We start from the raw sequence: 15,116 nt of genomic DNA on the forward strand, positions 1-15,116 counted from the left end.
TCCTAGAAACAGATCTAGAAACCGCAGGAGCAGAAAAAGGATTACTCCAGACTTCCAATATCGGCTCTGACAGAGCATCATTGAATGGCAAAAGAGGTTCCACCATAGCAGGAGGAGAATTAAGCACCACTGTTACAAGATTAGGCTTATATTCAGCCATAGGAAGCTGTAGGTCCAACAGTTAAGCTGCCTTCTTGATGACAACATGATAAGGAGCTACAGCCTTCGAAGGAGAAGCCTTCTGTAAAGCAAAGTCCCCTTCCGAAGAGACATCCAAACCACTTGCTTCACACAAATCTTCCAATAAGTCCTCAGACACATACATTTCTCCTTCCTCTAGGTCACCAGCCCGATATTGCTCCTCCTCAATAAGCCTTTGAGCTTCCCTTCTCGGCTGCAGCGTCGGCGGCGCCATCCGCGGCGTCGACGGATCCGGCAACGGCGTTGAAGTAGGCTCCGTGACAGGGACCCGTGTCGAACGCACCCTGGAAGAGGGGACGCCGGATGGAGACTGCTCAAGCAGTGTCGACCCCCTCGGCGCCTGATACTGCCATGACGGCGCCATCGGCATATAAGGCATAAAGGGGGCCGGAGGATAATGCTGAGACACGCCCAAATTAAATGCCAAAGAGCCCATGGGTCCCGAAGGTGCTCCAGAGGGGCATGTGGCTCTGGTAAAAAAAACATACATCGCATTCATGAAATGCGACGGATCCGATCCCGGCACCGGGAATGAAGGAAACTGCGCCGGTTCGACTTCCTTACGAGGAGTCTCTGGAGTCGGATCCACTGGAGTAACAGGTGGAGCCACAGGAGCAGCAGGATACTCTTCCTCTACCGGATTCGAATCCCTACCGAAGCCGGAGAATCAACCGGCGCCGGAGACTGCACCGGAGAACCCAAAACAGGAGATCGGCCTGGAGAAGCCTGTGGAGACTCAGAAGGTGAAGGAGAGATAACATCCTTGGTACGACGTCGAGGAGCAGGAGAAGGCGACTTCGAAGCTTGAGACTTGGATGATCGACGTCAAGAACCATGTCTCTTCTTCTGCCTTCTCTTGGATCCATGTGAAGTCGACGACCTCGACTTCGATCTCTTATGACCTCTTTTCTCCTTTCTCACCTTGGACATGTAGAGTTTGGCCTCTCTCTCCTTCAGCGCCTTAGGGTTCATTTTTCTACAGGATGAACAACCTTCGACGTTGTGATCGCTAGAAAGACAGTCATCATGCGGGTCAGTAATGGACATGTGACCTACGCATTTCTTGCAGGGCTTAAAACCCGACTTCCTAGGAACAGACATAGTCGAAACAAAGTAGCAGTTGAAAGACAGGAGAGTCCCAGAAAATCTGTTAGCTTGTAGTGCGGAAAAAAAGGAACTGACGTCATCAAGTCGACATGGTCTTCTTATGGCTCCGGTGACGTCATGTGGAGCCGCGTGCGGAGCCATGACGCTGTGACGACCTCATCGGCGTAGAGAGCTACAAAAAGTTTCCGGAATACTGGCGTAGAGGGGATATTCATAAGGTAAGGAATCCACAGGCAGATGTTTCCATCAGAATTTGGTGTTGTAGCTCCACCACTTCCTGAAGTTACAGATACCTGTTATACCAGAAACTCGGGTTGGTGTTGGAGTTACCAGGGGATTAAAGGTGTATCCTGCCGGTCACGTTAGAGATAGCAAATAACTGGCAGAATCAGAAATTATTCTGCAAGTTATTAAGACACTTAGAATAATTTCTTTTTTCACTATCGAGCTTCCTACAGCATCATGTTCAGATACTCGGATTCCTCCTCACATTTCATTCTTGGAACATGAAAGTAAAATGCTAGCTCAAGGTAATGGGTTTTATGATTGAAAATGCCGATCTTCCTTAAACAATGGACGACACTGGACAGAACTGCAATAGTTACACATAAAGGTATAACTAAATAAGATGCAACACTGCGAACTGTACGGAGTACTATGCTATGTACATGTCTATCTCATAATGCGCAGTATGTTCCATGTAGAAACGCTCTACGGAATAAGACAAATATTTTATTCATCCCTGATAGACTTTACCTTGACGAGGAATCTGAACAAACCACATGCAGATTCATAGAACTACAAATGCAAATTTAAGGTCTGTATCCCTTATTCCAATAATTAAACATTGTTCATTCTGTTAAACACACACACACACACACACACACACACACACACACACACACACACACACACACACACACACACACACACACACACACACACACACACACACACACACACACACACACACACACACACACACACACACACACACACACACACACACACACACACACACACACACACACACACACACACACACACACACACACACACACACACACACACACACACACACACACACACACACACACACACACACACACACACACACACACACACACACAAACACAAAAAGTATCTGCCGTGGGATGTGTTATTTATACGGACTGAATATATATATATGGACGGGTTCATCCCTCAAGGTAAGTGTTACGGTGGAGTGGAGGCACCAACGTTACTAATAAAACAAGGCAGCCAAATGCCATGTTCTGCTGGGGTAAGGGTTTATGGGCAGGATTCTCATGCCTCTTATCCTTTATAATCATTATATATATTATAAGTCATAATAGTAAAACCTATTAACAGTACGGTTTTTTAAATGCTAAGTTATGTATTTATTATTATATTTTTTATTTATTTTACAATAAACTACGTCTTAAAAAAAAAATTATTTATTTTTTTATGGTTTTTCACTGTGCGCGCACTCCGCGCGATTTTTTAAAAAAAAAATTAAAAAGAATTTGTGCCTTCGGGGTCCTTCAGGGACCCCCTGACAAAGGCTAACGGGTCAGGAACTCTCTACCCTGCCCCCTTTTCACGTTCGCCACCTTCCTTTTTCACTCTCGCACTGAAAACAAACAAAATGGCGGCCGACACTTCCTGATTTCGACCGATTCGAACGTTGACTGACATGTAACCACCAATCAGAATTACGCTTGCGCACGTTCGGGTGCGCGCACGGTGCGCGGCTATAGATATTTATGTGCTTTTAACTGCAATTTTCTCAGGAACTACTGAACAGATTGACTCCATATATGCAAAAAGCACTTCCCTGACCTGAGGACTACCTCTCTGCCAAATTTCAAGTAATTCTGTTTAGCCGTTCGGGCTGTACCTTCGACTAAAGGTCCTCTGGGAAAATGCATGGGGAAAACGCGTTTTGGGACCCCCCTTTTTTCTCGGCCCCCGCTTGACGAATCCCCCCGAGACTTTCAGGGTAGGAGCGGAGCGGAGCGCCCCATTAGTTTTGAAAATTTCGCGAAGATTCGTCAACCGGCGCCAAAGTTATTCAAAATAGAATTTTTAGATTTTCTATGGAAACACGGTCCTAACTATAACTATCTACTGGCGACCGCCAGTAGATAATATATATATATATATGCTAAAATTTGCTATATGCAATGTTGGCGAGCTTTCAATAGTCCAGGGCAAACAAATGATTCAGGAACTACGTTTTTGAATGGACAAGAACAAAACTTACAATTTCTATTTTATTAAGTTGATAAGTTAGTCCATGCAATGTGTGCACTCTGAACAAACTTCAGTCTTAAAATTTTGATAAAACTGACGGACATGCATATACAGATTAGTTCTGAGATGAAATTGTATACCTTTAATGGACACATATTTATATATTAGCCCTCAACGTTTGATTTTAGTGCAGTGGTTAAAATTAAAGGCACGACTTGATTCTAATCAGCGAATTTACCAGTCTTTGAAAACAATATCTAGACATAGTATAATAGATAGAATCAAGATTTAGAGTCAGACAGCAGTTTAACAACTGGTTGACAATTTCTTCATACTGGTTCATACCAGCCAGGTCTTGGATTAAGTGGAAAGTCCCCCAAAGTAGGGCAGTCGTCAGTGGTCAACCCTATACAACTCACAGGAAATGACCACTGAATAAGAGAGATCTTCGTCCCAGGTTAATGCAAGATGTCCTGAAAGACTGCCACGACATCGATTCCTATGCTCAGAGCTGATACAGAGAGGAGCTGAGCACAGCTGATGTGTGGTTTCCTTGTGAGGGGAACATGCCCAGCCGAAGTCTTATAACCACAGCTTCTCCGCTGTGAAGTGGTATGCAGTGCACTAAACCCCAAGAAACCCTAGATAGAAGTTATCTACTTAATGATATCTTAGTTTAGCGCCAAAAAGTCATTTTTTGGGAGATAGGCTGCCAGTAATATTCCAGCCATGTTAGAAATGTACATATTATTCTCACTGTTAGTGCTAGGAAAGTGGTGTGGTTGTGTAACCCCCCGTGTAATAAAGTCACAGTTTCATATTATGTCCAGACAGGTTTGTTTGTAAAACCTCAGCTCAATCCTGAGTAGCTGTGGCTCAGAGCATAAATGTTTTACCAAAGGAACAAGGGTAAAGCATTTAGAAGTACCAAAACAATTGAATAACAAGAAAAGACAACACAATAAAAATCCAACTCCAATTTATAAAAATAGGTTGCATTTTTATTTTTAAATAGATACCTTAGCATCAAAAATCCCCTGGAGGAATCCGCAGATATGAATTTTTAAAGAAATAATAAATCATAAATTTTCATTTAGTGACAAATATCACTGTAATCTACAGAGACTTGCGGTTTGGAGTTAGCCACAAGTAACTTGAAAATGGCTATAAAGGCACTCTTGTGGTGACCAACTCCAGCAGGGAGCCAGTTACAGGGACCAATAAAGGCCAGTCGAACAATTACTTTGCAGTTAAAGCAGTCTTCAGTCCAGTCCAGTTTCAGGGTCTAATTGCGGAGTTGGTATCGGGGGTCTGCCTGTGGCCACCACTTGGTCCATGAACAAGGTGGGTGACTTTGGACTCAAGTCCAGCCAAAGCCCAGTTGCCACTGGTCTCCACTTAAAGCGATACCAGTGGTTCTCTTTAACTGGCAGTAAATTCCTAGCTGGGTGACCAAACTGCACTTCGATGACTCTTACAGGCCCAGCAGAATTGGGTGCAACTTTTGAAGGTCGGAACTCCGTCTCCCAGGCTGCACTTCGGCTGTGAGTGGCGACCAGGCATTTTTCAAAACCAACTCGCAAAAATCAGGCTTCTTCAGCTTTTATGGCCCTGTGGCTGTAACAGGGAGTCTGCCAACTGACCCCTGGAGTCAACTTCTCTGTCTGGGGCTCAGGGACGACTTTTTCCCGAGGGGACACCACCGGCACAGTCCATTCATTCCTAGCCCAATGTGCAACAGGTCTTTGGTGCAGCCTCTCTTTGCTGGCTACAGGGAACAGTTGGGCAATCCTCTCCAGTACAGACGAGATCTGAGGTCTGGGTGCCACTTTTATGAGTGTTCCTTGCCCTCAGGCATGCAGCAACTACTAGCCAATGGGCAACCAGGTCCTCTCCAGCTGGGCAGTCCTCCTACAGTCTTCTCCAGTACAGACAAGATCTGAGGTCTGAGTGCCAGGGGTGCCACTTTTATGTGTATTTCTTGCCCTCAGGCATGCAGCGAGTACTAGTCAATAAGCAACCAGGTCTTCTCCCACCTAGACTTTCTGTTAAGTGTGTAACCTAGCTATCCCAGAATGCACAATTCTGTCCACTACAACCCTTCTCTTGGTGTGCGGAGCTCTCAAGCCCATCCCATAGGTGTGACTAGTTGGGAGCAACACAGAGATGGAAAAACTGGTCTAACAGCAGCTACCCCCTGTCTATCTGAGATGCCAGGATATCTGCTATAACAAAAGATCAGTCCCTCTTGTGTGTGTCACCTTTGAAGCTCACCTTTTGGGCTCACACCCACTTTGGCTATCCTGTCAGGAGAAGGACACAACTATTCCAATGGCGCATCCTTTGTGTTCCTTCCTGAGAGTCGTTCACACCTCTCTCCAGGAGAGCAGGCGGCTGTCTCAAGGACAACAGTTTGAATGCAACTTTAAACAGTCTCTGGTAAACCTTTGGCAACAAAGTGGCAACTTTCCAAAGTTGCCATTTGTATATGTTACATTATATTAAACCTGGGCAACAAGTCGGGTTTAATGCGACAAATCATGAAGTATCCGGAGTACTCCCATTCAGAAGTTAGCACTGCTAAGTTGTCAGCATGTAAACTTGTACTCGCCAGTGGGGTTAAAAGCCTTTTCACAGTAAAAACAACAATGGATGGTTTTTACATCCAGGACATGTAAAGTTACTAAAACTCATGACCATCTTTTTAATATACTGCACCCTGCCTTTGGAGCTCAGTAGGCTTGCCTTAGGGATGGCTAATAAATATTAATAAGGAAGGCCTGGGCTCTGCCGTGACTTTAAATGGCAAAGCCCAGTTGAATGTTGAAAACTGCTCTGCCAGCTGGCAATGGCGGGCTGGGAGTCATGCTTTGCTTTGTCGCACTAGTGATGGCACAATAAGTGGTGCAGTCTATGAGGAACACTTTAACTTACAGGCCCTAGGTAACAATGGTACCATATACAAGGGACTTATAAGTAATTTAACGTATTTCAATCGTGGGTAAGCCAATTAGACATCTACCTTTTAAAAGGGTCAGAGTACAGGCACTGAGACCTGTTTTGCAGGACTCCGTGCATTTACAAGTCGAAAAACCAGCAGCATCAGTCCAAAAACCTGGGTTTGATCACGCACAAAGGGGCATTTCCTTAAAGTTAGTGATATGAATCAGTGCTGTTTTTAATTGGCCCACCGTCTCTCTCATCAATACCCGAGGGTCTTCTTGGAGTGGAAGGTGAGGCAGATATGGCACGCAATGTTGTTGTCCATCATTGACAACAATAAAATAACAATAACATTCATTTTTTGGGACTTTCATACACACTCAGAGACCTCTCTAATGTTTGAGTGCTCCAACACAAATCTTTTGTAGATTTAAGAGGGTACTCCTATGTTAAACCATGTGTATTCTTTGTAGAATAAATACATACTTAATAAACAGGTGTACATTTTTAATGACATAAATAACTGGTACCTTGAAAGACATGATTGCGTCCAAACTTGGGTATGTCTGGATGCTGGGCAATGAAGTCCTCCAGGAAGCTGGTAAGGTGGTAGCCCTGGCGCAACGTCATGTGGGAGCCCAAGAGGTACTGGTGCACAATCCGCAGGTGGAAGTCGTAGCTAAATGAGTGGACATGCATCAGATCACGCACCTTATCACACTCCTCAGTAAAAAGCATGGAGAGCTGGAGAAAGGGCAAAAGGTGGATATGTTAAAGGGATAGTAGAACTATGGTGCTGATGGACGTATACATCCGTTGTGAGCATTGGACATAACTTTACTAAAGTAGTACTTGGAATGTCTTCCTCTGAATATTACCTGCATTATCGAGTGCCCATTCAGGGTATCTAAAACAGTGAGGAAGAAACAGGTGAAACTATGACACGTAAGGTTTCAGACATCTGCAATAAGGAGAGAAAAATGGATTCAAGTATTCCTTACAGCACACACCACTTGCTAATCCTGCCTTCCCAAATACAACCTCTGGATGGACCTGCCTCCTAAGGCTGACTGTCTAGACGCTCCAATCCTCTCAAGACTCAATCTCCACATATTTACCCTCTTGCAGGCCTAACCACCAGATGTTCCTTTTCAGGTAAATAACTTTCCAGATGCTCCTGCCCAGAGAAAGCCCAACCGTCAGAAGTGCGTGCCCTACTATAACGGAACTTCTTGGCTTTCTGCTCTTGAAAGGCCCAATCTCAACATGTTACGGCCTTTCTAAGAGCCCACATACAGATGTTCAATATCTTCAAATTTACAGCCCTTAGGTGTTCCAAACTTCCTAAAACTCCATCACTAGATAATCATATGTTCCAATGGCTGAATGGTTAGATGTTCCAACCAAGTTCCTAATGACCAACATCATGATGTTTCTGACCGCAGCAAGGTTAATTGTCAGAAATATAGCTTTGCACACAGTTTTGTTATGTGATACCTATGTTTCTCATATCCCCACTGGCACCATCAATCTGGTCAAAGAATTACCTTTAAACAAATAGATTGACTAGTGACTTTAAATGAATAGATGCTTTTCACAAACAATCCTCAAAATTCTAGTCTGGAGGTTCTAAGTGTTTATTGTGCAGAGTAGAACATTGCATCCTGCACCCACACTGGTTAGTCTTAAACCGGCTCTGCTGTTTCATCTGGATAGCTTTCAGTTTAATTTGGAGTTCTACCTTTAGCACAACGGCTGTAATATGGGGACAACATTTACTACCAGTCTTGGCAATTCATACATGTAATTGTTTTAATTTTAATTAATTTTGACTGAAGATATGTTATATTCTGGGAAAATACAAATATCTCATCATTATATTAACAACTTTTTTTTTAATATGGGAAGACAAGAAACTAATCTGCAGTTCACATTATCATTCCAATCACAACTACATTGCTTTTCAAGATGCACAAGCAGAGGGGGAATATGCTATATAATGGCTTATATGTGAAGTCATATGATAGAAATCATTATAACTTCCAGTGCCCACCCTGAGCAAGTGGATATTTCCATTAAGCGGAGGGAGGATAGTTTCTACTTGAGACTCAAAGAATTTGTCCGGTGGTCTTTTCGCTTCGATAAGAATATCCACACACGCTGCCAGAGGGCCTTGCTGTACATACTCAAGAATTTCAGGGGTCAGGAAGCTTAGTTGAGGAATATGAAGTGGCGATCCATGTTCTGGACATGTGGCCTAGATAGCAGGTCTGATCCAAACAGCAGTCTCTGGTAGGAAATGAGGGAACCACTATTGGTGTGGTTACTCTGCTGATACCAGTATTATTCTGGCCCTGGATTGCAACAGTTTGATGCCACCCTGTGATATGAGTGTAATTGGTGGAAAAGGACAGATAATTGTCTTTAAGTCACTCATAAAAAAAGTGTGTTCCCTAATGCCTGGTTGTGAAATCTTGGCATTTTACTTTTTCTGCTGTTCTGAATAAGCATATTTGAAGTTGGCAACTGGTCACAACAGTGTGTATGCAACATGCTCTCCGTGAAGACTACTATAACTGTGAGGCTCTAGCATCAAACCCCTCATCGGTCCAAGAGGAAGAGATCTGTGCCATTTTTAGGATATCCACGGAAGATACATTTACTTATAATACATTTAAATGGAACCTATTTACAAAGGTGTTGGTTATCCTGAAAAACTCGTTCTCCTGGCTGTATGATGCACCCTCTGTCCTAAAGGGTCCTTACCCTCATTCCCCTTATTTACCTAATGAATTGATGTCATGCAGTCTTTCTGGATCGGTACCTCTCTCTATGTTAAGGGCAGGTGGAAGGACATCAGAGCAATATGAACAACTTTGAGGTCTAACATATTAATTTAAGAATCTTACCCTTTCCACTGATAGATAGTTGAAGCACAAGTAACTTACCTTCGGTAATGATATATCTGTAAGAGACATTAGTTAGTGATAGATTCCTTACCTTAGAATATCCCCAGGCATCAGACTGGAACCGGAAAGTTTTTGTCAGCAGTACCCCTGCGCGTCAGAAGGTGGCGTTGTGCAGCTCTGCGTCCGTCGAGGGCGGCAGCTACTTAGACGCCGCCCTCGCGCGCTGATGTCAGTTCTGTACACGACTTTCCGCGCCAGGAACGTAGAGCCATGCAAGATACTGACCACTGGTGCATTGAAACTAGGGCCCTGAAAGGAATGACCTTAACCCTAGAAATCAGTTCGCAGAACAGGGAGGATGGGTGGGGCGGTAAGGAATCTATCACTAACTAATTTCTCTTACTGATATATCGTTACCGAAGGTATGTAACTTGTGCATCTGAAAGAGACACGTTAGTGATAGATTCCTTACCTTGGAATAGATACCCCAGCAATACCAACCCCGGTGGTGGGTCTGCGAACCAAGATCACACCAGAAAGCCACGGAGAACAGAACAGCCAAAGATGCCGTCTCTCCTGACTTGACTGTCAAGGCAATAATGCTTAGTAAAAGTGTGCAGCGAGGCCCACGTGGTTGCCTAACAGATGTCTTACAAGGGGACACCACGTCCCAATGCAATAGTAGCTGCTGTCGCCCTGGTAGAATGGGCGTGCAACCCTGCAGCCAGAGAATAACAGGCTTTTATACACAAGACGACCCAGCAGGAGATAGTCCTCTTGTGTACAGCCCGGCCTTTCTTGGCGCATACGTAGCCAACAAAGAGCTGGTCATCCACCCGGAACTGTTATGTGCGATTCAGGTAAAATGAGAGAGCTCGTTTTGGGTCCAGACGGTGGAGCCTCTCTTCCTCTCTGGAAGAGTGCAGAGGCGGAAAGAAAGTGGGCAAGGTGATAGTTTGCCCGATGTGGAAGGCAGTAACAACCTTTGGCAAGAAGGAAGGACAAGTGCGGAGCACAACCTTGTCCAGATGAACAGACAGAAAAGGAGGTTTACAGGAAAGAGCCTGGAGCTCAATCACGCGCCTAGAGGAGGTGATGGCAACCAGGAAAGCAGTCTTTAAAGTTAGTAAAAGAGGAGGACAGTTGTGAAGCGGCTCAAAGGGAGCGCACATCACATAGGTAAGAACCAGATTCAAGTCCCACTGCGGCATCACAAAAGGAATTGGAGGGAAAAGGTGAGTAATGCCTTTGAGAAATCTATTTACAACAGGGGACTTGAAAAGAGAGAGCTGATCAGGAAGCCTGAGAAAGACTGAAATTGCAGAAAGTTAGGCCTTAATAGTGCCCACAGCAGAGCCCTGCCGGGCCAAAGAAAGAAGGAACAAAAGGACTTCTGAAAGAGGGGCAGAAAGGGGATTCACAGATTTTGCTGTGCACCATGCCACACATTTGTTCCACTTGCAGGCGTATACCGATTTAGAGGAGGGACGCCTGGCTGCCAGAATGACATCACAGACTTCAGGAGGCAAGTCAAATGGAATCAGCTGTCGCCGCTCAATCTCCACGCAAAGAGGTGAAGGATGGACAGGTTTGGGTGGAGGACCGTCCCCCTGCTGTTGCGACAGAAGATCCTTTAGAGGAGGCAGTGGGATCGGGGGATCCACAGTCATACTGAGTACCTCGAGATATCAAACTCTCCAAGCCTAGTCTGGGGCCATAAGAATGACTTGGGCCCGGTCGCGCCTGATCTTCAGCACTCTGGGTAGAAGTGGTATAGGCGGGAAGGCGTACAATAGACCGCAACGCCACTCGTGACAAAAAGCGTCGCAGAGCGAGTGCCGCCTTGGAAATTCCAACACGCAGAACTGCTGCCATTGCTCGTTCTCTTCAGTGGCGAATAGATCTAACCAAGGCTCTCCCCACTGTCGAAAGAGACCTTGCGCCACCTCCGAGTGAAGACGCCATTCGTGATCCATCATGCACCTGCGGCTGAGTTCGTCCGCCCTGGCGGTCAAAGAACCTGCTAAGTGTTGAACCACCAGGAAAATGCCCTGATGTTCCAGCCACGTCCAGAGGCGCAGAGCCTCCTGACAGAGGGTCCACGACCCTACCCCGCCTTTCTTGTTGCAGTACCACATGGGGGTGGTGTCTGAACACCTGCACTACACTCTCCTTGACAGAGGGAAGGAATGCCTTCAGTACATGTCGGATCACCCTGAGCTCCAGAAGGTTGATATGGAGCTTGGACTCCGACGGAGACCAGAGGCCTCTGATCTCCGCCTCTCCCGTGTGGACGCCCCATCCCAGGATCGACGCATCCCTCACCACTGTGCCCCACTGTACTACGGCTGGGGAAGGGAGAGTGTTCTGCCGCTGACCCAACGCTGGTTCGTGAGCCACCACTGCAACTGTTCTGCAGTGCCCTCCGAGATCTGGACCGACTCGGACAGGTTCTCCTGATGCTACGCCCACTGGAACTTCAGGTCCCACTGCAGAGCCCGCATATGCCATCTGGCATGATTGATCAGCAGGAAGCAGGAGGCCATGAGGCCCAGCAGCCTCAGGGTCATCCTTACCGAAACCCAGGACAAGGGCTGAAAGATCAGAATCATAGCTGAATGTCCTGGACTCGCTGTTTGGGAGGATAAAGCCGAAACTGCGCCGTATCCAGAACCACTCCAATGAAGAGGAGCTTCTGAGAGGGAATCAGGTGCGACTTCGGCACGTTGATTGACAACCCCAGTAAATGCAGGAGGTCGGCCGTAGTCTGGAGGTGGGAGACGACTGCCTGGGGCGATCCCGCCTTCAACAACCAGTTGTCGAGATAGGGGAAGACTGAAACCCCTGATCTGTGCAGATGAGCTGCGACCACCGCCATCACTTTCGTGAACACCCGAGGGGCGCTGGTAAGGCCAAAAGGGAGCACGGCGAACTGAAAGTGCTCGTGGCCTACCGTGAACCGCAGGTAACGCCAGTGGGCCGGCAGGACGGGTATATGAAAGTAAGCATCCTGCAAGTCTAACGCTACCATCCTGTCTTGCGGGTCTAGGGCAGACAAGAGCTGAGCAAGGGTGAGCATCTTGAACTTCTCCTTCCAGAGCAAGCGGTTGACGTTCCGAAGGTCCAAGTTAGAACGCAGGCCCTTGTCCTTCTTTGGTACCACGAAATAGTGAGAATAACAACCACGACCCACTTCTGGCGTCGGAACGCGCTCGATGGCCCCCTTGGCCAAGAGGGGCGCAACTTCCTGCTGGAGAAGTTTCAAATGATCCCCCCGACATGAGTTGTATTGGGGAGGCATGGCTGGAGGGGTAGACTCAAAGGGGAGGGAGTAGCCCCTTCGGAATATCTGTAAAACCCACCTGTCCGAGGTGATGGTGCGCCAGTGGGGGAGGTGATGGTGAATCTTCCACCCACTGGCATTTGATGGGCCTGAAAGCTCGGACTCGGAAGGTTTGGAGGCAGTGGTGGCAGGGGTGGTGGTGGACTGACTCAGCTGCTGGCCCCCTGAACCACTACGGCAGTTACCACATCCGCAGCCGCGCATGGACTGTTGTGCCGGCCTGTTGCGAACGTGGTGGGTTGCCCCATCCGCGAGCACGAAAGCAGCGAAAAGCAGAAGGATGAGTGTGGCCGAAAGGCCCAAGGACTTAGCCATAGCCCGAGAGTCCTTAAATCGCTCCAAAGCACTGTCCGCCTTGTTGCCAAAGAGGCAGATGCCATCAAAGGGCATGTCCATCAAGGTGTTCTGGACGTCCCCCAAAAAAGCCAGTTGTCCTCAGCTAGGCGTGGCGGCGGAGCGCCACTGTCGTGGAAATTGCCCTGCTCAGCGAGTTGGCGGTGTCAAGGCCACAGAGGATCGTGAACTTGGCTGCATCTCTCACTTCAGCAACAGCTTGAGAGAGAACTGTCCGGGCCTCCTCCGGACACTGGGGCAGCACCTGCACCACCGTATCCCACAGAGAGTGGGAATAATGGCCCAAGAGGCATGCAGTGTTCACAGACCGCAGCCCTAGACTGGCGGAAGAAAAAACCTTCTTCCCGAACTGTTCCAGTCTCTTGGATTCCCTGTTCGGGGGTGCAGAAGAGAATGTGCTCAGGGATGCAGAGGCTTGGACAACCAAGCCCTAAGGGCTGGGGTGTTGGGAGAGGAAAATGGGGTCACCCGGGGCCGGGCGATGGAGTCGGGCCATGTTCCTGTCCACAGGAGCCCCTGTGGTGGGCCTGGAGCAGGTGCCCAAAGAACATTAGAAAGTGCGTCATTAAAGGGCAGCAGTGGTTCTGCAGAGGTGACTGCTGGATGAAGCACTTCAGTCAGGAGGTTAGTCCTGACTGCAACAGTAGGGAGCGCAAGTGGAGAGCCTCGGCTGCCCTACGCAACACGACAGAAAAACTCACACCCTCCCCCGTAGCCACGGTAGGAGGAGACAGCATGCCAAGGTCTGGAGAGGTGTCCAGACCACTGGCTTCCCCAAACTCCTCTGCCCAGTCTGGATCATACTCACACTGAGCTGCGAGAGGGTCCTCAGACCCCTCCCAGTCCTCCCCTTCCTCTTCATGCTGTTCCACAGGCCTAAAAGATGAGGATGGAAATAGGGAAAGAAATTCCCAAACGGCGTCGGAATCGGCGTCGGTCGACACCCTTCCGGCACCATATCCACGTCCGGGCTAAAACCGGGATCAGTGTGGTCGACGTCGGTGGAGTTGTCACAAGGTCAACCGGGATCCACGCGAGTCTTGGGGCCCAGAGGCCAGAGCACACGGCGACGTCAAAGGACGAGGACACCCAGTCGGGCCCGCGGGGCCCGAAGGCACACCGGAGGGGCCCAACTGCCCAAAGAGGCGAGCCATAGCGGACAGGAATTCCTGTACCTGGGCTGGTGTCATCGGCGAACCCGGAGAGGGCGGGTAGGCCGCCGGAGACTGCGTAGGCTCCACCGGAGCCGCGGGGGTGGCACCACCCACAGCCGCGTCACTCGAACGACAAGGGGAAGCCGGTGAACGATGACGTCTCTTCGACTTCTCGTAGCGTTTCGCCTTACATGACCCTGAGTGCGAAGACTTCAATTCCGAAGACTATCGATGGTGGCGGCTCCGCGACCGGTCAGTTGACCTCCCTTGGGATCAGGACCTTGAACGGCGCGGAGCCGACTGCCAGGCTTCCAGCAACTTTCGGGACCGTTCCCGCAAAGTCTTCGGCGCCATGGCCCGGCAGTCGGGGCACAACTTGGGGTCGGTCGGGTCTGTCACCCGGGTCTGTCACCTAGATCATCCGATGACAGTCCCCGCAAGACTTTAACCCAGGCATCCCTAACTGCACCTGGAGTCGACTGACTCGAAAAAGAATGAGACAAAAAATCCCCAAAAACTCAGTCAAAAAATGACTCTGGGTAACGCTCTTCCTAGATCTGCGCTTGCAGGCGCGGAAAAAGAAAGAACTGACGTCAGTGCACGAGGGTGGCGTCTAAGTAGCTGCCGCGACGTCATCCCGGAGATCACAACGCCTACGACTGACGCGGAGCCACACGACGACACCTTCCAACGCGCAGGGGTACTGCTGACGAAAACTTTCCAGAGCCAGTCTGACGCCTGGGGGTAATTCTAAGGTAAGGAATCTATCACTATCGTGCCTCTTTCAGATATTTAGATGTCACTGCGCTTTCTGTAGAATTGCACCATTCTGTAATGCCAGTTCAATCC

The 15,116-nt window shown here is 48.1% G+C and overlaps 1 protein-coding gene across 9 annotated transcripts in view; it reads right to left on the reverse strand.

Moving 5' to 3' along the window:
- SZT2 (SZT2 subunit of KICSTOR complex) overlaps nt 1-15,116 on the reverse strand; it is a 937,318-nt gene that overhangs the window by 20,363 nt on the left and 901,839 nt on the right. For all 9 annotated transcript variants that reach the window (XM_085602961.1, XM_085602966.1, XM_085602963.1 and 6 more), the window contains one exon: nt 7,038-7,251. In XM_085602961.1, coding sequence (XP_085459087.1) covers nt 7,038-7,251 — 214 coding nt within the window. The remainder of the gene's footprint in view (nt 1-7,037; nt 7,252-15,116) is intronic.

The sequence above is a fragment of the Triturus cristatus genome, chromosome 4_2, assembly GCF_964204655.1.
Source record: "Triturus cristatus chromosome 4_2, aTriCri1.1, whole genome shotgun sequence".
Lineage (NCBI taxonomy): Eukaryota > Metazoa > Chordata > Amphibia > Caudata > Salamandridae > Triturus > Triturus cristatus.